The 24,904-nt window shown below is 47.3% G+C and overlaps 1 protein-coding gene across 1 annotated transcript in view; it reads right to left on the bottom strand.

Moving 5' to 3' along the window:
• Positions 1–18,305, bottom strand: part of Galnt12 (polypeptide N-acetylgalactosaminyltransferase 12) — a 31,075-nt gene extending 12,770 nt beyond the window's left edge. The window contains exons 1-4 of the mRNA XM_027931047.2: positions 17,899–18,305; positions 7,580–7,749; positions 3,886–4,075; positions 428–613 (exon numbers count right to left, since the gene is read on the bottom strand). Coding sequence (XP_027786848.1) covers positions 428–613; positions 3,886–4,075; positions 7,580–7,749; positions 17,899–18,281 — 929 coding nt within the window. The 5' untranslated portion in view covers positions 18,282–18,305. The remainder of the gene's footprint in view (positions 1–427; positions 614–3,885; positions 4,076–7,579; positions 7,750–17,898) is intronic.
• Positions 18,306–24,904: the final 6,599 nt, after the last annotated feature.

Genomic DNA, 24,904 nt, shown 5'->3' with positions numbered 1-24,904 from the left:
CCTAGTGCTGGGGCTCAAACTCAGGGTCTTGCACATGCTAGGCATTGCCACTAAGCACGTACCACTGAGCCACACCCCCAGCCCTCTAGACCTCTCAAAATCACAGAGAACAAGGGCTGAGGAACAAGTGCTGGCTTAGCATGTGTGAGGCCCTGGACTTGACCCTGACCCCTGGTGCAAAAAAAAAAAAAAGAGGCAAATTTTAAGTTGCACATATTTTATCACCAATATTAAAATTAAATTAATTAATTAAAATACACCAATATACAATCTATTTGTATGACAAAGATATTTAATAAAATAAATGCCCTAGGAATAAGTAGGGAGCCACGAGGGAAGCCAACAGCTAAGTGGCCCTAACCAGGACCTTCACTGACACCTCAGCCACAGGCAATGAGGAACACTCCCCCAGCAGGCAGGCCCTGACCTGATGACATCGATCGGGGACTGCATCTGCATCCTCTCCCTCTCAGGAACCACGTGCCACGTGAACACCAGCCGCCAGTCGAAGCCACCAATCTGGGGCTCCCCGGAGTTGCCCAAGTACTCGAAGGTGTTCCAGTCGATCACGTCAATCACGGGGCACACCACTGCAGACTCCTTCTCATGGATCCTGCAAACACCCAGGACATCTCATCTCTCCTCTGCTGGCAGGTGGCCCAAGGACAATTATCAAGTTCAAGAATGAATTCTCATCTTTCTCACAGGAAGGAGGACACCTGTGTGAGAAAGTCCTGCTTCCCTTATTCAGGGGCCTACAGCCATATAAGAGCCCCACAGGTGATCACCACAGGGGGGCACTGAAGAGGCCAGGAGGAGACTTTCATAGGAAAAGTCCCATCACTTTAATAATTCCCTGATTCTATCTGTGGACATTCTGGCTAAACTTGAATCCCTCTATTGAAAATCAAGACATGTAAAAATCAAAGATGAGGGGCTGGGGCTGTGGCTCAGTGGTAGAGCATGCACCTTACACGTGTGAGGCCCTGGGTTCGATCCTCAGCACCACATAAGAAATAAATAAAGGTATTGTGTCCTTCTACAACTAAAAGACTAATTGAAAAAAAAAATCAAAGATGAAAGAGAGGCACCCGGACTGAAGAGTCAGCTTTGCAATTAGATTATAAATTTTAATCCTGCTTCTTATTTGCTGGGTGACATGAGCCAAGTTACCTAACCTCTTAGAGCCTGTTACCTCATTGGTAAAGTGAAGTGAGAGCACAGGACTCAGGTGAGGATTCCCTGAGGGATGGTCTGTAAGATGCCTGGCAAAAAAAAATGGAACTACTATTCTTTTCTTTTAAAAGTTGTTGTTGGGAAATATTACATACAGAGTAAAAAATGCTGTAATTTCCTGTTGCGGGTATCAGCCTGTGTGTGTTTCCTGCTGTGTGAGTGTGTCACACGGTCTCCACAAACACTATCACAAACCATCCTCAGTATGCCCACACACTCTGGTTTCTTGGCATCTGGTTGATACCACACAGCAAAGATGAACCGAGACAGGACCGCGAGTGAAGACTAGATTTCTTTGGGTTACAATTTTGGGGCTATTATCTCAAGTTTGAGACCTCAAAGTCCTGGGAGTCACAGAGACCAACCAGCCTTGATCTAGAAGGGCTCTAGCCCAACACCAGAAAGCCAGACAGAGGGGGATTTTAAGTACTGCAGTGAGTAAGGTTTACAATTTTAGGGGAGCCTGAACCATTCAGGACAGTTTGATAAGACCCGTGAGGCCACCAAACTGAGGAAGCTGGAGACTGGGGATCCACCCGAACCCACTTCTTCAAATAAATCAACAATATTGGTAGAAGGGTTGAGCGGGCCCACAGCAGATCTGCTGGGCAGGTTCTGAGACACTGCCTGGCTTTGCAAAGCCGGAAACTCATGATTGCAATCAAGCTACTGGAACCACAGGCAGCTGGTCTATAGTGATCGGGAGCCTGACAGGGGGCTGGTGGCCAGCACAGGAGCACAGGACTCTGACTCATGGGGAGAGTGTGTGTGTGTCCCACAGGGATGTGCCCAGCACCTGGGCAGAACCATCCTGACCTATGCAAGGCAGGATAGTTGGCATCTTAGTACCCAAAATACCAGAAGCGCTCCCTGGTGGACATGACAATCAAAAACTCCTTCCCCAAAAGCCACTGAAGGAAAAGGTGAGGGCTCCCAGCTGGGGTCACCGGGGCCACAGTCTATACAGCTCAATGTGCCTCAGCTCTGTTGTACACCAGAGTCCCTGGAAACATCCAAAAGCTAAGTCATGCTCCTAAGAGTACTGTGGTACAGATCCAGATGTTGTACCACAGGGCCCGGTGTTCACAGTTCCTAGGGTATTCCCAGTGGACACACAGGGTGGACAATCCCCTCACCCACAGGTGTAGACAGAGCAAGGCCTTGGCTGTGGGGAGGGTGGGCTGCAGAGGGCTCTGAGGTGGCATCAGCACATTAGCTAAAAAGGAGGAGTGGCCTCTCAGACCTCGACTCCAGACGTCTGGAGGTAGCCCCCTGTGCACACAGTGAGGAAGCCACCAGTCCAGGTTCAGACACCACTGCATAAACAGCCCCAGACTCTGTCTGAGAAGCCCTGAATCTCTACTGGTGAAGCTCCTAGAGGGGAGGAGGAGAAAGAGACAACGATGATACCCCAAGGGACAAGGAGCCAGGACAGCAAAACATAGCAGAGCAGCACTTGATCTCACCTGGAAAGGAACTCGAGACACCAGCAGATTAACATGGTCAACCAGCTGCTGGAGGCTGTGGGTGGGAGGATGTTCAACTGCAAGTTACCCTGACTCACACAAGGGGGACCAGACACACCCCCCACACCTTCCCCTGCCTCCCAGGGGAGCTCCTGTTGTTCAGCCCAGCTCCTGCCTTCTGTGACGCAGAACAGAGAGGACCTACAGACAGCCTGGAGGCAGGGGTGGTGGGGGTCGGGGGACAAAGGGGCCTGAGGCTGTGGGGCAGCAGGAGGAAAGACCTTGATGACAGGGATGCACAATGGTTTATATGATTCCCTTCCTCCATATATATATATATGCATATATGTGTCTGTGTGTGTTTATGTTGTAGATCTAGGCATGGTGGTACATGCCTGTAATGCCAGCTACTCAGAAGGCTGAGGCAGGAGGATCAAGATTTTGAGGCCAGCCTTGGCAACTTAGTGAGAACTTGACTCAAAAAAAAAGGATCTTTTACTGCTACATTGGCATAAAGACAAATATAATCCAGGCTAGACTCATTATTATATACTTATAATACTTATTTTTTTTCCTTCTGATTTTAAAATAAATGAACATAAAAAAACCTTTTTGGGGGGCTTGGAGCTGCAGTTCTGTGATAGACCACTTGCCTAGAATGCATGAGACCTTGGCTTCAATCCCCAGCACTGCAAAAAAAAAAAGTCAGAAAACACTTGTTGGGTGTCTTTGGGTTTCAATGGCCCTAGGCATCACGCTCACTGGGATAATGGGGAAGTGAGTCTTGCCTGAAAAAAATATGTCAAGGGGCTGAGTTATGGCTCAGAGGTAGAGCACTCTCCTGGCACAGGCGCTGGGTTTGATCCTCAACATCAAATAAAAATAAATACATAAAATGTTAAAATATATGTTCTCTGGAAATTGTGATTCTGTGTAATGATAACTTTTTAAAAGTTGTTGCTTGATGATATTTCCTGGGTCACCTACGATAAACCTGGATGGGAAGTAACGATAAACGCAAACCGTGCAGGACCTTCCACCAGCAGGTGTGTTCCCGCGGTTCCCGGGCATTTCACCGTGTAACTGTGCCCCTCTTACGGGGAACTTGCTGGAGGCCCCTAAGCGGAGCCTGTCCCCATGTCGCCTGCGGCCACACCCCTCCCCGTGCAGGCAGCTCACGCACCTCTGCAGCAGTGGCTCCAGCCACCCCTCGTGGCACTCGCAGTGACAGTCCAGAAAGGTCAACACTTCGCCCTTGGCCACAGACGCCCCCAGCAGCCGGGCTCGCACGAGGCCCTCTCTCTTGGTGGCGCGGATCAGGCGCACCCTGGGCAGGCCCGACAGCTCCTGGGCCAAGCGCTCCTTCAGGTGCTCTGGGAGGGAAGCAGAGCAGCAAGGGTCACTGGGACCCCCTTGGGGCCTCCCTGCTCTGCTTTGCTATGGGATGCCCTCGACTCGCCCAGAACCAGGGGTGGGAGGTTCTGAAGGCTGGGGAGGTCAGGGCGGGGAGGTTCCGCAGCACCATTTGCACGGCCAAGGACACACAGCCTGTCAAATGCTCTGCTCTGAAGGGGTGAATGGCCTGGTCCCCGAGCATAGCTCAATAAAACTGTACGGAAAAGAACTTCACAGCTTGACTTGTGAACATCAAAAAATAAAAACACACAAGAACCACTGTGTCCCCAAGGGAGCACTGTGATTAAAGCTTGGTCCCTGGGGTGGTGGGACTTTTGGAAGGGGGTCCCCAATGGGAAGTCCTTACTAAGTCACTGGATACCGCCCCCAGAGGAACTGGTGGGACCCCAGCCTCTCTCTCTGCTACTAATTGGAGGTATAGTCACCTGCTTCTGTATGTGCTATTGACAAGACCATCTTGCCATGATATGAAGTCAAGAACTGGGTCCAACCCTGTACCATGCCCTTGAACCTCCAGCACGGTGAACTAAAGTAATCTCTTCTTCATTAGTAGCCTGTGTCAGGTATTTTGTTATAGTGACTAAAAGCTGACAAAGACACATGATTTTTTGTTATTAAAACAGTAATTATATTACTAAAATTTTTCTGAGGAGCACTTTACAGTTTATAGAGCAGGAGCAGGAGTAATGGCAGCTAGCATTAAAGAGAGCTGCTATGCTATGCTCTCCCAAGTGATTCATCAATAACTCATCTGACCCTTTAACGATCCTATGAGGTAAATACTAGTACTCTCCCCATCCCATAGAGGAAGACATTGGGGTCAGAGTGGCTATGCAACTTGCCAAAGGTCACATAGCAAGCAAGCCAAGGAGCCATAATTTGAACCCAGGGAATGTGTTCCAGATGCCACAGGCTTAACACTGCCTCCCAGAACTCTCTCCTGCAATTTCTCATCTTTATTAAAAGTCAAAAACTTGTCAAAAGATATGCTCATGCCCATTTGCAGAAAAGGCAAACCATCGAAAGGACACGCCCCCAGGTAGTGCTGGCCCCCGGGGTCTCCTGAATCTACAGACAGGACTCTGGGACTAGAGGCTGATTCACAACCCTCAGTGGGTCAGGTGGGGCGGGTGGGAACCCACACAGACAAAGGAAAAATGAGAGCACTTCCCCATCCACGTGGGCTTTGGCCCCAGGTCCTCCACCATCTGCCAAGGAGAAAACTGTTCTAGGTTGCTTCGTAATTTATGAAATGTTTCTCCAAATATCCTTGACACTTAAAAAGATTCATTGGTTGGTTTTATTTTTAAATCCTAAATATGATGCAAATAAGCCGATGGCAGGAATGAGGGAGTGATTTGCAAGCAAAGGGATTAGGGGGCAGAGCCAGCGGACGCATGCGCACAGGCACAGTTGCCCAGCACTCTCGGTGGGCTGCGTCCGCGCTGAGCTCACCTCTGCCTGAGCCAGTCTCCAGTGTCTGGAAGAGGCGGGCGCCCTGCGGCAGGCTCCTCCTGACACTGCAGAAACAGGGTCGCTGCAGAAACAGGGTCGAGGCAGCTGCTTAACTCCTCCAGGGCAGTGGCTCTAAAAGTCCCCTGGCCGCCCTCCCCGAGTACAACAGCTGTGTGGAGGGAGCGTGAACCACACCATGCTGTTGCCACTGAGCAGCTATTTAGTCCCGTAAAAATAAAATAATGTGGGGGCTGAGGTTGTGGCTCAGCGGTAGAGGGCTTGCCTAGCTTGTGCAAAGCCCTGGGTTGGATCCTCAGCACCACATAAAAATGAATAAATAAAATAAGGTATAAAAAATAAATAAAATAATCTGCTATTGCTGTTAGAAATGGTAGGATTTTTTTTTTTTCACTTTACAATTTTCATAATATTTCATCAAATTAGAAGTTGTCATTTAACAAGAGCTAACTATCTGCCAGGCATTGACGCAACACATGACCCGCCTTATCTCTTTTAATCCTCCCAATGACCCTAGGAGGTAGGAAGGTAGGATTATTCCCCTTTTATAGGGGCTGAAGCTAAGGTGGGGCCAAGGTGGACACCAGGAAGATCATCGCTCAACATCATGTGGTCACTAGGATCTGAAGAGGGATTCAAGCCCTCACAGTGTGGCCCAGCACCAGTGTCTACACAGGTAGACATGAAACAATCCCAGAGGAAAAGACAAAGGAAATGGAGGTGAGCACCTACTGTGTGGGGGCTGCTACATGAGCACCTACTGTGTGCTAGTGGGTACATGAGGTTCTGTCCTTCACATGACCTTGTTTATCCTTCACCACAGCTCCCTGAGTTAGGTGTGGTAGACATACACAGGTGCCATGGCTGGATCAAAGCAAAGGTCACCTCAGACCTAGCAGCCCGGAACTCAGTGCCTACTAGACTCCTGTCTGGCATGGACACCGCGGCTTGTCCCCTAAGGCTTCTTCCCATGACTTTTAGCTGAGTACATGACCAGCAGGATAAAGGTGGCATTTCCCAGCCTCCCTTGCAGCTCGATGTGGCCAGGCAGCCACATTATGCTCCATGGGACATGGGGGGAACTTCCAGGCAGTGTGCTGAGAGAGAGGGTGTTCCCTCTGCCCCTTCAGACCCCAGGGGCTGAGCAGAGTGAATAGGGGGTGAGGAGCCAAGGAGAAGGTGGGAACCTGGAGCAGCACCAAGCGCGAACCCCATCCTAGACTGCATCAGATTTGGGGTGTGCGAGGGAGAGCTATTTCTACCTTGTGTGAATCACTGTTATTTTGAGTCTCTGTGATGACAGCCCAACACACATGCCAATTAGAAGGTATATATGCCAGCTCTGAAGTCAGACGGGCTAGACACAGCACCTGCCAGGGCCCATACCATAAGCAGGGACTGCTAACCCTCATGGGGGGGTCCAGGGAGGGCAGTGCGGCTTGAAACAGGCTCAAACCTCTAAGCCCAGGATTCTACCTTTGCTGAAGCCTTGACATTTCCCCACGATTATGCTCAGCTGCTTTCATTGCAGCTAGTCACCCAAGAGTCCCTGCCAAGTCAAGGCTGGTGCTGCACAGGGGGCCGCAGAAGCCCCTCCCTGCTCCCAGTTTCTCTGGTTGCCTGGATCCACCCCCACCATTGGCCATTCTCCACACAGCAGGCTCCTCAGACTGACCTGGGCCTTCCTGTCCCCCTAAAACCCACTGGTGGCTCCCTGCTGGGCTCAACTTTAAGTTTGAATGCTTTCGGGTGACCTCCAAGGCCCTACCTGATGTGGCCTACCCTCCCGCAACCTCTCCTCCCATGTCACCTGCCATGCTCACTCCAGCTGTTCCTGTTCTAGCTATTTCTGGTCCAGGCCTGCTCTCTGAGGTCTTCAATAGGCACAGGGGACGCAGGAAGCCTATCCACCCCTCCTTCGTCACACTCTCACCCCCACCACTGCCACAGCAGGCCAGACCCTTCCGGAAGCCCACGTGGGGGCTTACCTCGATCGCTGTAGTCATCCACCAGGATAACTTCTTCTAGCAGGATGTCCGGGGATGTCTCGAGGACACTGTAAACTGTCCGAAGGAGTGTTGACCAGGCTTCATTATAAAACGCTATGACAACGGATGTCCTGGGCAAGTTTTCATAATCATATGTCTTCTCTTTGCATCTGCAAAGAAAAAATATCCAACTTTAGGAATCAAGAGCCCAGCCCAGGCTGGTTTGGGGAATGCGGTTATTCAGGGGACACAGGACATGTCTCTGGGCTTCCCTCTGGGGAATGGGAAATAATCTGGAGGATCACCCACAGCCCACCACGAGCCACGAGGAATCCCAGGAGATCCTAAGAAAGCTTCTCACCATGACACCCAGCAACCTTGGCCTGTGGGATACTGTTTTCAAGTTGGAAAGCAATTTGCAGATCTGAGCAACATACAAACCAGGCAGAATCAGAAGGGAACCAGACTGTCATTTCTCCCCCGACCCCACAGCTCTCCTATCTGTCCACGCTGCTCCAATCCCACTGCCAGGCCTTTGCTCAGCCTGTTCCCTTGGCCTGGAATTCCCTTTCCTTCCTCTCTACCTGGCAAACTCCCTGTCCTTCAAGAGCAGCCCCGCCCTGTTCTCTGGGAACCCTGTCCCTGTCTGGGGCAGATGCTGGGCCCTGTGCTCCATCAGCACCCAGCTCCTCTCGGCTCCATGTGCCGCTCACAGTATTCCTGCTTGCATGCTGTGCCCCTCCCTACCTTCGCCAGCCCCCAGCAGTGACCACGTGTCACATGTGCACAAATGAGAATCGTGGTCAGAACACACGAACATCCCGAGAAGGGCTCTGCAGAGGGCCCAACTACCTCCCCAGGGTCCAAGCCCTCCCACTGCACCCTGATGGGCAGTCATGGGAACCAATAAGCTCCTTCTTTGTGGGGTAGCCTCTGCTGTCACTCTGCATTGAAGGTTCCCTGATTGACACAACTCTCAGAATGACAGACAACAAACTCCCAGTGCCACGGACTGACCAAGGGCAGTGTTGGCAATTACCAGCCGGAAGTGCCTGTTGGCAAGATAGGGAGACACCATGGGTCACCAGAAGAACCAGGGTTTAAAATATGGGGGTTGGCGGAAGGATCAGCAAGGTATCGAGAAGAGAAGGGGATCAATGCTGAAGGTGAGCCAGGCTACCTGGGCAGCTAAGGCAAGACCTCACTGGACAAGCTGAGGACAGGAGAGGAGAGGCAGAGCTAAAGGGGACAAGGTGTGACGCTAATGTCTGCTGACTGTGCTACGTGCCAAGCACTGCACCAGGGGACCTGTATCTGAATCAGTTGGTCACCAAGTACTTCCCCATCACCTACCATGTCAGTGTGACAAGGTCCCAGCTCTCATGGAGCTTACCTTCAGGGGGACATTACATTCTGGTGTCATGAAGGCAGAGGGCACCTAGCCAGAGGGAGCTAGGTCCTTGAACACCATAGAAGCATTAAATAGCGTGGACGCAGAGGAAGGCTTTGTGCTCCACATAGGGGAAGTCTGGTCCCTACTCAAGGGGAGAAGAATTCAGCTCCATCTTTTGGAAGGAAGGACACTGAAGAATCTTCGGGGCTGGGGATGTGGCTCAAGCAGTAGCGCGCTTGCCTGGCATGCATGCGGCCCGGGTTCGATCCTCAGCACCACATACAAACAAAGATGATGTGTCCGCCGAAAACTAAAAAATAAACATTGAAAAACTCTCTCTCTCTTAAAAAAAAAAAAAAAAAAAAAGAATCTGGAGACATGTTTAAAACCATCACACAAAAAGGCAGCAGAGACATGTGACTTCCAGGAGTGGGTCAGAAGATATCAATGTTTCCTTCTTGTTCCTTCAGTAGAATGTTCCATTCATTCTGGGGAAAGCCAGCTGCCATGTTGTGAGGACACTCAGGCAGCTAAGTGGAGCAATTGATGGGCATGGAACCAGGGCTTCCTGCCAATACCCAGGACAAACTTTCCAGCCATGTGAGTAGGCAGAACCTGTGGTCCCAGTCAAGCCTTCAGATGATAAAAGACGCAGGCACCATTTGGCTGTGACCTCCTAAGAGACTCCAAGCCGGTTCCACCCAGTCCAAATCCCTGGCCCATGGAAACTATGTGGGATAATAACTGCTTATTGTTGTTTTAAGTCATTAAGCTTTGTGATAATACACACCTTTAAATAAAACACAAGAAACTATCGAAGAGACTCAAACTGAGACATTTAATAAACCAATGGTGCTAGCTATTCTCTTTAAAATTCTCAATGCCATAAGAGACAAAGGCTGAGGAACTGTTTCAGTCTAAAGGAGACCAAAGAGACATAATAACATCGGGGTCACACCTGATTCTCACTTTGAAAAAAAAGCTGCTATAAAAGTTGGAACCTCTGGGTCAGATTAATTCCAATAACTCAGGAGGCTGAGGCAGAAGGATAGCAAGTTAAAGGCCAGTCTCAGCAGCTTAGCAAGACCCTGTCTCAAAATAAAATAAAAAGGGCTGGGAATACAGCTCAGTGGTAGAAGGCTTACTAGCTTGCACAAGGTCCTGGGATCAATCCCCAAGACCTCAAAGAAAAAAATCTGAAACCTAATATTATATAACTTTCCTGACTTTGACAACTACATCATAGTATCATGAGAGATTGTCCTTGTTCCTGGAAAAGACATGCCAAAGAAATAATAAGTGAGGGTTATCATCTTTGCAACTTACGCCCAAATGAGTACAGTATGTTAGTAGACATGTTGGAAGAGAAAAATTATAACAATGATAAGTGAATCTAGGTGAAGAATTTGCAGGACTTCATTGTGCTACTCTTGTCAATTTTTCCAATAATGATTTTTTCAAAATTAAAAGCTTAATATAAAAATAAAAAAAAAAGTTGGAGCACTGCAGAAAGCATACCCAAGCTCTAAGTCAATTCTGGCCTATAGATCGGTACCTCAACTTTAGTGGTCCTTACAAAGCTCTCCTTAATCTCATTCTTTCCTGAATCTACCAAAACACTCCCCTCCTCCATACACATGTTATAGCAAGTGGAAAACGTGTGTGGAAGTTCAAAAACGTTAACAAGTATATCTGGATTATTAAGACCCTGGGTACTCGGTAAGATGCACAGAATATCTGTGTAGTGCTGAGGTGCAGCACACAAGGCGCCCTGGAGTGAATTAACTGCTTACTGCTATAGTCTGGATCTAGACTGTCCTCCAAAGGCCCATGTGTTAAAGGCTTCATCCCTAGCTTGGTGCTATCTGAGAGGTGATGGAGCCTTTAAGAGTTGGGGCCTAATGGAAGATTTTGGGTCACTGAGACAGCACTCTCAAAGAAGATTGTGGGGCCCAGTCTCTTCATCTCTCATTCCCAGTCATGAGGTAAGGAGTTTGCTCTGCCACATGTGCCACCACAGGCCTGAAGCAATGGAGCCAATCAATCTTGGACTAAACTGTGAGCCAAAATAAACCTTTTCTTTTTGTAAGTTTATTTATGTCAGGTTATTTGTTACAGCAATGAAAAGCTACTTAATACATTGCATGGAAAAAAATGTTTGGTGAAATCTAAGGATGTTTTCTAATCTTTATAAAAAAGATACAGATAAAACTTAGTTTTGAGGGTTGGGGTTGTGGCTCAGTGGCACAGCGCTCGCCTAGCATGTGCGAGGCCCTGGGTTCGATCCTCAGCACCACATAAAAATAAATAAAATAAAGATATCATGTCCAACTACAACTAAAAAATAAATATTAAAAAAATAATACAGATTCTTAAAAAAAAAACTTAGTTTTGAACATGCTCGGGTTCAAAGAGAAATGGGTGAAAAGAAGGATAGTGAAGTGAGGTTCTTCAAGTAAAGTTTATTCAATGTCAAGAACTGTCCTTTAGTCTGATATTGCATCTTTACTCTTTTGGATTAAAATTTATTTCTTCTCAGCTTGGACAAATAAAAGTCAGAACTGTATGTCAGCTCTCTTCAGTTTTTTGTCTGGGTTTTCATTGCTTACTGAAAATCAAAGATGTAATGCCACCATCCTAGAATGTCTAGTTGGACTCTGTGTCACCCAAATCATAAACAGGTTGGGTGCCAACTTGGCAGTACATACCCAGATCTACAAAATGTTCCTCTTCTCTTGGATCTGGTATCACTATATTTTAGAATGTCTTGCCTAAGGAAATAATCTGATACCTGAGTAGGTTCATTGTTTTTAAAAAAAAAATTCTTTATAACATGATTTATAATAGCAAAAAGCTGTAAGCAGTCTCAGTGTTCAGCAGGAAAGAAGCAGAGAAAGGGCTGCATGAAGAAATGCTATACATCCATCAAAAATGACTTTTTCAGGGCTAGGGCTGTAGCTTAGTGCCACAGCGCTTACCTAGCATGCATGAGGCACTGGGTTCAATCCTCAGCACTACATAAAAATAAAAAGCAAATAAAATAAAGGCATTCTGTCCATCTACAACTACAAAATGTTTTTAATGACTTTTTCAGAGATTATTTAATAATAAAAGAAAATGATCGCCAGGTGCAGTGGCATACACCTGTAATCCCAGCAGCTTGGGAGGCTGAGGTAGAAGGATCACGAGTTCAAAGACAGCCTCTGCAAAAGCAAGGAGCTAAACAACTCAATGAGACCCTGTCTCTAAATAAAATAGAAAATAGGGCTGGGGATGTGGCTCCGTGGTCAAGTGCTCCTGAGTTCAATCCCTGGTCCTCCTCCCCACAAAAAAGAAAATTATGACATTATGTTAAATCAAAAGAGTAGGGGGTGCTGGGGTTGTAGCTCAGAAGTGGAGTGCCTGCCTTGCACATGTGAGGCACTGGGTTAGGTCCTCAGCACCACATAAATAAATAAAATGTAAAGCATTGGGGCTGGGGATGTGGCTCAAGCGGTAGCGTGCTCGCCTGGCATGCGTGCGGCCCGGGTTCGATCCTCAGCACCACATACAAACAAAGATGTTGTGTCCGCCGAAAACTAAAAAATCAATATAAAAAATAAAATAAAATAAAAAGCATTGAGTCCATCTACAACGAAAAAATTAAAATTGCTCAAGCACTTAAAAAAAAATCAGGGTGCAGGTCTGTAAATAGCCCATTCTATAAACAATGGGTGCATGTGTGTGCACTCACATAAAAACAATAAACAGTAGAAAGACCAAGGCCAAAATGTCATCAATGGTGATTTCTGAAAAGTGGGATGACCACTGGTTCTTACTTAATTCTTTTCTTTTTCTGCATTCTAAAGTTGTTCTACAATAAGCATGCACTGTTTTTATAATCATACAGAAAGTTTATTTTTTAAAAGCTAAGTCATTTTTTGTCAAATGCCTTCATTGAGCAGTAATTTAATACTCTGCTCTCTCCTTTTTCCTTGGCCTGGTGTAGCTTCTGGGTCTTTCTCTAAAACATCTCCTGAGAGGCTGCGGATGTGGCTCAGGGTTGAGTGCCAGCCAAGCATGCCCAAGGCCCCAGGTTCAACCCCCACTACCAAAACATAAATAAGTAAATAAATAAATAAGTAAAAGCAAAACATCCCCTAAAGCCACTCACCATTACAAATGTCTCCAAAATTGCTTTCAGAAGGAAAACACTTTTTCTGTTTCCCTACTGATAGAAGCTGCATTTTGGTAAAAAGCTGTGCATCCTTCCATGAGACAGGGACAGCCAGGCATCACGCGAGGGTTCTGCTTTTGCCTTGAGACAAGAGGAAGCTCGGAGCTGAATTCCATGTGAAATCATAAGCCATTCTGTCACTGTCTCTGGTATTACTGTGTCTCCAGATCGTTTATCTTTACATTAAGGTTATCACATAACTGTCTTCCAGAAAAATAACAAAAACTCACATCCTCTGCAGAACAGGCCGGAGAGGGCTAACAGTGCATTTTTACCTGCCCTGAATCCTTTCTCCTTTCTTCATGACGCTGCACCTTGATTTCTTTCAGGAATCGGGCCTCCTGACTCTCAGTCTATGTGGTTTCAGTAGGCTGGATAGACACCAGTGCATGATCTTGTGCGCGCGCGCGCGCACACACACACACACACACACACACACACACTCCTACCTCAAACCTGTCCAATTAATATTTTCCAGCTGAGAGCATTTGTATCCTTGAATCCAAGGCACAGCATAACATAAACCTGCCTCTGACCCTTGTCTTTTTCTGGGCTAGAAGCTAGTATTCTTTTCTTTATATTTAATTGGGTGTTTAGACACTGTCAACCAAAAGAATCCTGACTAATATATATTAGTCAGGATTCTTTTGGTTGACAGTGACTTATCTGATTTTTTTAAAAGTGAATAGAGGATATTAGGCAAAAGATCGGAAATAGATAATAGAACTGCTAAAATAGTAGTGAAGAAAATGGAATGAGATGGGGGGAAGCCCCATCAACTCAAAAAGGGACAAGGAAAATGAGAGAGAAAGACATTAAGAAGAGCATAACAAATAGCATAAACTAAGTTGGCATCCGAAGATATCTGTAAGCACAATAAATATAAATGGATGTAAATACCTAGTTAAAAGTCAAAGACTGTCAGTCTAGAACTTTTTTTTTTTGTTAATGACAACACAAAGTGGAGAAACATTTTTTTCAAAAACACTCCTCAAGTAGACGGATAGAGGGGAAGAACAGGGAAGGGAAAAGTTATAATGAAAACGCTGACCAAAACTGAACCGGTTCTGTGGATCTAAGGTACTGACTCAGAGAAAGCAAGCTGCTCTGACATCACGGGATGCGTCTACTAAGAATTAACAAAACACCCTGCGGTTCATGGGGAAAGCAAAAGTAACATCCATACCATGTGAGATGTTTTACAAAGATAATTTTGTTAGGAGAACAGACAAGCAGGCTAACTCTCTGCAGAAAGAGAAATCCTGTCCAAGTCCCTCCTGCTGATTCCAGCAGGACCCTTGGTTTTGCTGAATGATCTATGTAGAGCGACTCTGAGACTCTGTCATTCCAAATCTCAATCCCTGATCTCAGGCACACATCCACAGTTGTAACATTAACAAGTTTAAAATCAGAGCAAGCAGTCAAGAACCACAAAGCAATTACATGCGTTCCTGGCCAATGATGCACAGAAGAGAACACTGGTGTTCACATACATTGTGCTCCTGGAGATGCACAGGGTGAAATGCACAGCTACAGGCCCACTGCCTCTCCACTTGTTCTTTGGCTACATGGGTCAGAGTGCTATGGGCAATGGCACTATCTCAGTGATCATCTCAATGCTCCTGTATTTTATGAAAACTAAAAATGTTTTAAATTTAGGTACAACATCATTTATAATCCCTTGCTTGTGGCCTACTTCCTGAGTGACGGGGTTGTAACCACTAGTTTCAATGGCACTTGACTTATTATTGATCCCTGCTCCCTCTAACTTTCATGTTGCCCACACCAGCCAAAGCACCACCCTGAATCTTCCGAGTCAGAAATCCACAGACACTAGATCAGCAGCTTTCGACCTCGCTGCACATCACATGCAGCCTAAATTCTGATTTAATTGTTCCAGTCAAGTTTCCTGGCATCAATGTCTTTAAAAAGTTCCCCCAGCTATCAGGCATCCACTTTGGCTTGCTATCATTTCAGAGCACAAGTTCCCCCTCCTCACTAGGATCAAATGAGAGGATATTTGTGACAGCGGTACAAACCCCGTATTTACTACATGATCATTCAAGGAGTCCATCATTATCCTCTCAAGTCAGTACTGTGACAGATAGAAATAAAACTGTGCTCTAATCCAAAGGCATGTGAATGATCAGATTCTACATGGGTCTTACAGAAGTATAGCCAACCTCCAAGATATCTCTTTCTTGGTCTGGCACCATCCAAGTGGGCAGACACACTGAATTGTGAATTGATTGATGATTTTTTTTTCTTTTTGTTTCTTTATGTATACTAAAATATCTAGAGCAAATATTGACATTATAATTAAACAGATAAACAATTGTCCTCACCCAAAAAGGGGAAAATGGACAAAAGATCTGGATTGTAGGCCAGCTCTATCTTGGACCTGCTTTGTGACCTTAGGGGTATGGCTTTTCCTTTGGTTTGACTGGATGTCCCCTTAGGACCCTCTCTCCTCTGACATCCAAGGATCTCACCCCTGCACTGTTAACTAATAATCTGCCATGCTAGTTTCTCAGGCTTAACAGCAACACTCTGAGTAGCTTCTCGCTATTTCATTGACTGGAGTCTACTCTTATCTGTGGTCTCATTTTCAGTTAGCCAGTCAACCACAGTCCAAACATATTAAATGAAAAATACCAGAAATAAGCAATTCATGTTTCCAACTGCATGCATGCCCTTCTGAGTACCATGATGAAAACCCATTCCACCCGGAACATGAATCATCTCTTTCTCCAGTGCATCCACATTGTATATACTACCCACCCATTAGTCACTTAGCAGCCATCTCCATTACAGTTCTTGGGTATCACAGTGCTTATTATATAGGTTCATTATTATCCTCAGTTCCAGGCATTTACCGAGGATCTGGAAACCTACCCCTGAGAATAAGTGAGGAATTACTATATAATAAAAGTAAGACTTTATTCAAGGCCCTGAACCTAGTGACCACTCAGAAACTGCCTCAAAGTCTGGCCCTGCTGAGACTCAGACAACTCAAGGCTAGGTGAGAATAAGGAAACAGGTTCTGCAGCAGGAATTACAGGCAGGGACACTCACACGCCCATCATGCTGGGTTTGGATTAACTTCCCAGGGTCAATACAACAGCAGGATCTATTCGCCAATCCTGAACACACAGGGCAGCTGCATCACCATGGAGACAGGACACCATAAGCCCCACAGGTCATCCACATTCACAACCAACCTTAAACAATAAAGGAAGTTAGACCCAGACGAGAAAAACTTTATGACCAGTTTCCGGATAATTCTCAAAAGCAACCTCCTGAGTATGTTCTAAGCAATACGGAAAGGAGGAAAAAATTATGAACGAGTACACAGTGTGTTCCCAGATGTTAATCTTATTAAGTTCAAGGTTATGTTCTTTCTGCCCACTTTTATGTTCAGTGTGTGGATACTGACTTTAATGAGTTTCCTCTTTTGCAGATGGGGAAACTGAGGCTCCGAGAGCCTAAATAACTTGTCTAAGATCACAGAGCTGGTAAGCAAAAGAAGCCAGGATTTTATCTCACAGGTGCCAGGGTTAAACCCGAGGTGTGACCCAAAAGTTTCCCCTTGACCTGGTTTCTGTGAGCACCTTTGGGGTTTCAAGGAGCTAAGCGCGTATTAAGCAGCTTTGCCAAAGGAGGGGAGCAGCTATCAAGTCCAAGGGCTTTTACTCAAAAACAACAACAAAATCAACAGTAAAAAAAAAAAAAAAAAATGACTCCAGCAGAAGCAGGGGGCTAGGTGTGAGCAGATTCTGAAAAACAGGGAGGACATGAAATTCAAGCCCATCAAAACTGCCTGAGGTCAGCACAGTGCCAAGAGGGCCTTAGGATCACAGTCCCCCAGGGCTAGTTACCCCATCTTCCAGCTAAGAGGGTCACCTACCCTCTCTGCCTGTTTTCCAGACTGCCCCCTCTGGCTCCAACAGGAAACCTCCAGGGCCCTCTTTCAATAAAGTCTGAAAGGAGGAGGGTCAAGTGGGAACTGGAAGATCCTTGACTACTCAAAGTACAGAGACCAAGTGGCGGTAGCCCCCTGGCTTTCCTCCTGCGTGTTCTCGTGCCTCCCTCCCCCATTTACAAAGGGGCTGGGTCAGCGGCTCCAACAGGAACTAGGCCTCTGATCACCTGGCCACACCGCACCACCCACAAGATCAAGCAAGGGTTGGACCAAGGCCAAAGGTGCCCTTCCCATCAAGCGCTCCTTTCCACCTGCCTACACCCGAAGCTCAGGAGTCCAACTCACTCCCAAGGAGAGGGAAGGAGGCTTTCCGACTCCGTCTTTCAACCACTTTCACCTCCCCTGCCGTGTTCCTCTCTCCAGATTCTTGTGGGTGAGACCCACAGGAATGAATGGAGCCAGGCTTGCCCCAGGAGCGGCTACGTGTGCAGAGGTGCGGCCCTCCTTCGGGGCCGAGCTGTACTCACCTTAAACCTGTCCGCTTAACCCCGATCCCCACCCTTTGCCGAGCAGAATGACAACTTTCCAGGATCAGGGAGCCAAGGCACCAGCTAATAACAGACTCGTCAATTTCTGAGACTTTCCCACGTCCGTGTCTTTCAATTTCCCGCCTAACCGCACCCCATCTGACTCCTTCCACTGCCTTCCGTCTAGGACGACTCGATAGGACGCGCGCCGGTTCCCGCAGCTACTTCCCAGGTTCCGCATCCGCGGCCCGCTGGACTCACAGCGGGTTCCAGCGCTCGGGCAAGCGGCGGTGCAGCGAGATGCGGTCGCTGAGGTAGGTGTTGATCTGGTGCAGCCGCACGCTCTCCTCCTGCAGCCGCAGCTCTTCGCCCTCCAGCTGCAACCGCACCGCCTCGCCCCGCGCGCCCAGAGCGTCATCAGGCACCGGCGGCCGCGGCAGCACCGGTTCGCGCCGCCCCGTGCGCGGGATGCGCTGGGGTCCCAGCTGGGTGTCCCTGGCCCCGGCTCCAGCCACGGGCCCACGTCGTTCCTGCAGTTCCCAGACCAGCCCGGCCAATGCTAGCAACGCCAGCACGGCCAGCAGCGCCTCCCGGCCGCGCCGCAGCCCCCGCGGGCAGCGCCGCCGCGCTGCGCGCCCCAACATGCGCCCGCCAGCTGCGGCCAGCGGTCGGCGCGCCCGAAGCCGGCGGCCGGAGGCCGGACCCGGATCCCGGAACCGCGAGCCGCCCCGCCCCCGGCCCGCCCCACCTGCGCACCGCCCCTTCCCGGCGGCAGCCAATGCTGCACCCCCACCTGAATGGGCCCCCACGTGGGCGGACTTGTGCTTCCTTCTCCCGCTGGGGTGCGTAATTAGGGTGGTCGCGAAGAAGACCTAGCTTTGCTCTCCTCGATCGCAAAGCGCTGAAGATTTTACTGCCCTTATCTCATCTGCTCTTTACACTATTCATTTAAGAGGGTCGTCCTGATTGTCAACTCCGTTTTACAGATGAGGAGGACACTTGAGGCGCAGTGAGGCTGTCTCGCTGACTCCCGCAGGGCCAGCCCAATACCATACTGTTTTGGGGCCCTGGAAATAAACCCCTCGAAGGGCTCCTATTTGTCCAAAGCTGTGTATCTTATCCTTCACTTAACGGGACACCTCCAAGAAACTGATCAAAGGAGCAAATTATACCTTCAGAAAAACACATAAATTGCACACACACACCCAGGGCATCCATTAGTGATAAGTACCCCAGGTCTTGGCTGAAAGTTTTTTGGGGGGAGGGAAAGAGGGAGCTCCAAGGGTGCTGGAATAACCAGGCCACGACTGGGATGAGGGATGCGACTTCCTCTTAGGGGCAAAATAAAAGAATGAGGCTAGATAAACACTGCAGCATTTACCTCCCATCCCCAGGTAAGGAGGGAAGCCAGGCTTTGCTACTCTAAGCCTTGATACATGCTGTTTCCTCTGCTTGAAATGCCCTTCCCACTGAGCCATGCACGACCAGCCTTTTAGGCAAACATATTTCTAGAGTGCATCATCCCCTTGTGTTAGTCAGGGTTCTGCTGGAGAAACACAACCAGTGGGAGGTATATTAAGAGATTAATTACAAGGAACCACACAACTGTGGGGGGGTTGGTTAGGCGAATCTGAAATCCACCCGCAGGTCCTCAGCAAGGACAGACAGAACTCAAGCATCAGCTGAGACTGCAGTCCACACGCAGATTTTTTTTTCCAGGTCAGCCTGTCTTCTGCTCTTAGGTTTTCCAGCAGAGTGAGTCAGGCCCATCCAGATAACCTCCATCAGTTAAAGTCAACTGATTACAGATGTTAATCACATCCACAGAATACCTTCACTGCAACGCACAGATGAAGTTTGATTGAATAGTTGGGGTTAGAGCCTATACAAGTTGACATCTCTTGTTTCCTACCGCTGTCATAACATACATAAATGATTCCTTAAAACAGCAGAAATCTGCTCTCCTGCGGTTCTGGAAGCTGGATATCTGAGCTTGAGATGTCACCAGGGCACTACTTCCTTGAAGGCCTCAGGGGAGAGCTGTTCAATAGCTTTCTCAGTTTCTGGTGCTGCCAGCAAGGCTTAGCATTCCTTGGCTGTGGCTCCACAGGCCCAGTCTCTGCCTCCACAGTGACACAGCTTTCTTCCAGGGCATTTCTGTCTGGGTATCTGTAAGGAGCATCTGCCATAGACATGCTGGGACATGCTAAGACTCACTAAGTTGCCAGCCATAAGGAACAGCAGCCATTGAACTGCTTAGTCATGTGGTGTTTGCAATTGATGAGGAGCTGCAAGAGGCACTAGCCATAGTGGTGTCAAGTGGGACTCCTGAGTACAATAGTCCCTTTACCCTGATGCTTAGCAATGACTGGTTACAATTGATAAGGAGCACAGCTCTATGGACATGTGCAAAGAACATGCATGCCCAGTTGCAATTACATCACCTCACTGGACATAACAAATAGACATTGACTTTCACTAGGTGTAACCAGTCACCAGCGTATACCACCAACTTGGAAGTGTATTTAAATTGCTGGTCCTGCCACATTGAAGAGTTTTTGCTCCAAGGACATCCAAGAGACTGGCCACCTTGCTGTTCTGCCCTGGACTGACTCCACCATTCCCTGACATCCAGCCATCAGCTGGAGAGAACCACCAGACAAGGACACCGTGTGCTCTTTGGCTAAGAGAATTCACGCGGGATCAGAGATATTTTGGGGCTCGTGGTTGCCCTAGGATTGTGTGATTTGCTTATAGTGTTTAATTAGTGTGCACTGAATACTAGTTGGGGTGCTCCCGCACACCCAACACTTTTTGCATTAATCATTTATATTTGATGATTGATGTGATCGAATATATGTTTGCATTTAAAGACAATCCACCTTCAAGTAATTATTAATAGCGCTGCTCACAACAGTGTCCCTTTTACTCTTCTAGAAGAGTCATATTGGATGAGGGCCTACTCTGAGGACCTCATTTTAACTTGATTCTATCTGGAAAGACTCTAATTCCAAATAAGGTCACATTCATAGTTACTGGAAATTAGGGCTTCAAAATGTCATGGGGGGTGGGCACAATTCAGCCCTCACTACCATCACGCTTCGTTAAGGCATTTGATACATTGAACAGTGTTGAATCCACACCCTGCCCTCCTAAGCAGAATGAATGAAAAGATTTAGAATATGAGCTTCGAGATCCCAGAGCTTGGTACAGAGTCACAGTGCGTGCCCTTATTTTACTTAATAATGGCCCCAAAGTGTAAGGTGACAATTGGGATAGTCAATGAGATGCTGTAAAGTGCTTCCTTTAAGTAAGGACTGCCTGCTGTCTCACCCCTGACCTCCTTAGGTGTGGGTCGGAGTTCACTGGGAGTATCTGAGGAAGGGCACAGCCTGGTGAAGTGCAGGGTCTGGCTACTCCCCAAAGACAACAAACACAATTCCCCAAGGAGCCTGGTTATCTAGTCATTATCTAATCAGGGAGTTTTCAAGATCTCTGAAGAAGCCCAGGGGACCATCCCACAAACAAAAAGTAAGCTGACTGGGTGGGGCTCCAGTTTCCCTCCCTGAAGCCAGAGCATTAGTATGTTTATCTGGAACTTTGAGCTTCCTTATAAACTGCATATCCTCCTCCCTGGGAACGGGTACAAGGAACTGGTGATTAAAAAAAAAAAAAAGTGTTGTCCAAAGCCATGGCTTGAGGGTAGAAGAACAGGAAATAGCAAGGAGTAAAAAGATATGACAGAAGGCTGGGATTGTGGCTCATCGGTAGAGCACTTGCCTAGCACAGGCGGGACCTGGGTTCGATTCTCAGCACCACATACAAATAAAGGCATTGTGTTGTGTCCATCTACAAAAAAAAAAAAAAGATTCTGTCTTTAAAAAAAAAAGATATGACAGAAACTGCCAAATATCTGCCAATATCCTTTCTCTTCTTTCTTAACAGTACAACCCATCCTCCCTTCCTTACTTCAGTCCATCCTTCCTTCTTTCCTTCCTTTCTTTCTCCTTCATGACAGGGTCTCACTATGTTGCCCAGGATGACCTCAAACTCCTGGGCTCAAGAGATCCTCCCACCTTGGCCTCCCAAGTATCTGGCACTGCAGGTATACACCACCACACCCACTTAGAAGTTTTAATTTTTTAATTTGTTTCTCTTGGTAGAATAAAGACTAGATTTCCCAGCTTCCCTAGCAGCCAGGAATGGCCATGTGACTAAATGTGCCACTGATGGGCCACTAGTGGTGGTGTCAAGTGGGACTCCTGAGTACAGTAGTCCCTTTACCCTGATTCATTGTCTGTTTTGGTTCCTGCAGTCTCGATTACCCATTGTCAACCACCGTCTAAAAATATTACATGAAAGATTCCAGAAATAAACAAACTCATAAATTTCAAGTTGCATGTCCTCTGAGTAGCATGGTGAAATCCCCCACTGCCCCAATCTGTTCTGCCTGGAACATGAATCATCTTTTTGTCCAAAGTGTCCATGCCGTATATATCACCTGTCACCTAGTAACCTAACCCTCTTGGTTATCACACCAACTGTTGAGATTTCACAGTGCTAGTGTTCTAGGAAGCCTTATTTTACTTAATAATGGCCCCAAAGTGTAAGGTGACAATCAATGAGATGCTGTAAAGTGCTTCCTTTAAGTAAACACGTGAAAGTTCTCAACTGAATCAGGAAAGATAAGAAACCATGTGCTAAGGTTACTAAGACCTGCAGTACAATAAGATATTTGGGAAGAGAGATGACTCATAACTTTTATTATAGTATATCGCAATAATTTTCTTAATTTACTATTATTCATTGCTAATCTCTTGATCTATTTATAAATTTAACTTATAAGTTAAACTTTATCACAGATAAAATACAGTATATATAATGTTCAGTACTGTCCGAGATTTCAGGCATCCACTGGGGGGTCTTTGACTATATCCCCTGCCAATAATGCAAGGGGTGGAAGCCTATGATAGTGTCTTTAAAGGACACTTCTTTATCCTTCCTTTTCCTGGCCAGATAGTGGATTTGAAGACTTGGATCATGAAGTAAAAGTCATCCACTGAGAGAATGGTGAAATAGATACTTAACCCTGTGGACCCTGGACCAGTCCTGACTCTCCTTTCCTGCTGCATTTATATGAAAGAGACGTAAATGTCTATTCATTTAAGTCACCGTCTTTGTGTTTTCCATCCTATGTAGCCAGTTTGAATCCTGACTCATACAAAGGACTAATTGCAAGAGAAGTACCCCCAGACCTGGCTCTGATAGTGGGGCAATTGTGAAACTAAGCTGCAAATTCTTTAATCCTTCCTCTTTGGAATAGGCAAGCCTCTAACTATTCAATCAGTAGACTGTGGTAGACCAAGACTCTGAGACACCTGAAGCCACTCCCACTTTGCCTAACCTTCAGGTAATCTCAACTGTGGCCCCAGGCAGCATGGAACAGAGAAGAAAGATGCCCTATTCAAATCCCTGGCCCACAGAGTCCAAAGGCAGAAGACAGTGGTTGTTTTACAGCATGATGCCTTGGGATGGTTTGTTACGCAGCAAAGGGAACTGGAACAAAGGAAGTATTTTCTCCCCTCAGGAAATACTGAGCATCTACTGTGCTCTCAGCGCCATGCCGCAGGACCAGGCATGCTCTAAGAAGCAAGTGTCAAAGAGAAACAAAGTCAGATGCTAGTTAAAGTGTGAAGGACAGATTTAGTCAATAGTATACTATTGCGGCAGGGTGGAGGGTCAGGGTGCACTGACCCCAGCTTTGTTTGTGGGGAGGTGGCTGAGTGTTTCAAAAGGGGCTGAAGGAAAAGACGGGGAGAACAGGGACCCAGCAGAGTCAGGGAAGTGAATAATTACAAAGGCTTGGTCTGTGCGCATGCTAATTAGGTCAGCTGTGTCTGTTAGCTGACATCATCAAAGTCAAGATTCCATTCTCCCAGAGCTGGGAGGGAGAGGCCCATCCCCTCTGATGATTCCTTTTAAATGAATGGCTTCCAGGTCCTTGTGCGAAATGTAAGAAATACATAGTCATCTCAAAGAAATAGAGGGAGGGTTCACAGTCAGAAGCCCTTTTTAGACTATGCTCTAAGAAAGGGAAGCCAAAGGCCTGGGGTCAGTCTGGCTACCACAGTGCACTCTTCAGGGACCCCTATGCTCTGTGGATGCTTCAGGGATCTCAGGTCACCTTATAGATAGCACCCTTGTGCTATTAGAAACTATGCTGGTGTTTGCTTAAGTCTGGACATGAGCGAATGTTAGAGGCTGCAGTTGAGAAGAGAGCTCAGAAGAGCCTGGCTAAAGTTAGGTCAAGGCAAGAATCCTGGACACAAGATCTGTTTTTGACACCGTGGTGCTGAGCCTAATGGAGTAATCACACATCAAAAAGATAACTTCCTAGAGTTGTAATGGGTGAAGAATTACAAGGTGTTGAAAGGGTTTATTGTCTAGTTGATGGGTTTAGGGAAACTGAGAAAGCCCTGCAGGCTCCAGTAGCCTCCTAGAGCTGAGATGATATCTTGGGTTAGTCTGGCACTCCCTCTGCTGGGGCTTCCTGGGGAGAACTGGTGAAGGCTGTATTTTCTGTTTGTTTTACCAGGGGGAAGCGGGTCCAAACCTTTGAATCCATTCTTCTCAAGAGGATCACATGCCAAAAAAGTTCCAGAAACACAACTCTGGCCCAGTTTCCTAGTTTTACAGATGGGGAGTTTGAGATACAGGGTGGGGAAGGGCCTCTGGCAACTTGGTGGCTCAGGTGGAGGTCAGAGACAGCCTGCAGACCTCTTTACTCCAGAGACACCCCCCCAGCCCCCGGCTCTGGAGGGGTGTGGGGCTTGGGTGAGCCATGGGGAGAAGGACAACCCTGTGCTGCTATCAGTCTCCTGTGACGTGGTTCCACCACAGTGCCCAGGGGCCTGCCTAAATCTTCCCAGGTGGTGCTAGAAGGCAGGTGTGCTGCAAAAGGCCTGGATCTGTGCCCCTGACCTCTGTTCAGACACCCAACACATTTAAGATCTGTGGTCAGATTAGAAAACAGACAAAGATTACAATTCATGAGGATGCCAAGTTGAAATGCTTCCCCATAGAGGCTCCTGGCAGAGAAAAGAACAATGGAATTAGGTCTTACAAGACATAGGTTAAAGCCCCAAGTAATAGATACGTGCTGTTTGTTATTGAGCACCATTGGGTGTTGCAAATTGCTAGACTCATCTCACCCTAATGTCAACTTTGCAAGGAATACAGGCTCGGAGACATGAAGTGAAAGAAAGAA

This window comes from Marmota flaviventris, chromosome 13, assembly GCF_047511675.1.
Source record: "Marmota flaviventris isolate mMarFla1 chromosome 13, mMarFla1.hap1, whole genome shotgun sequence".
In the NCBI taxonomy this organism is placed as follows: domain Eukaryota; kingdom Metazoa; phylum Chordata; class Mammalia; order Rodentia; family Sciuridae; genus Marmota; species Marmota flaviventris.
This window is presented reverse-complemented; position numbering and strand designations above follow the sequence as displayed.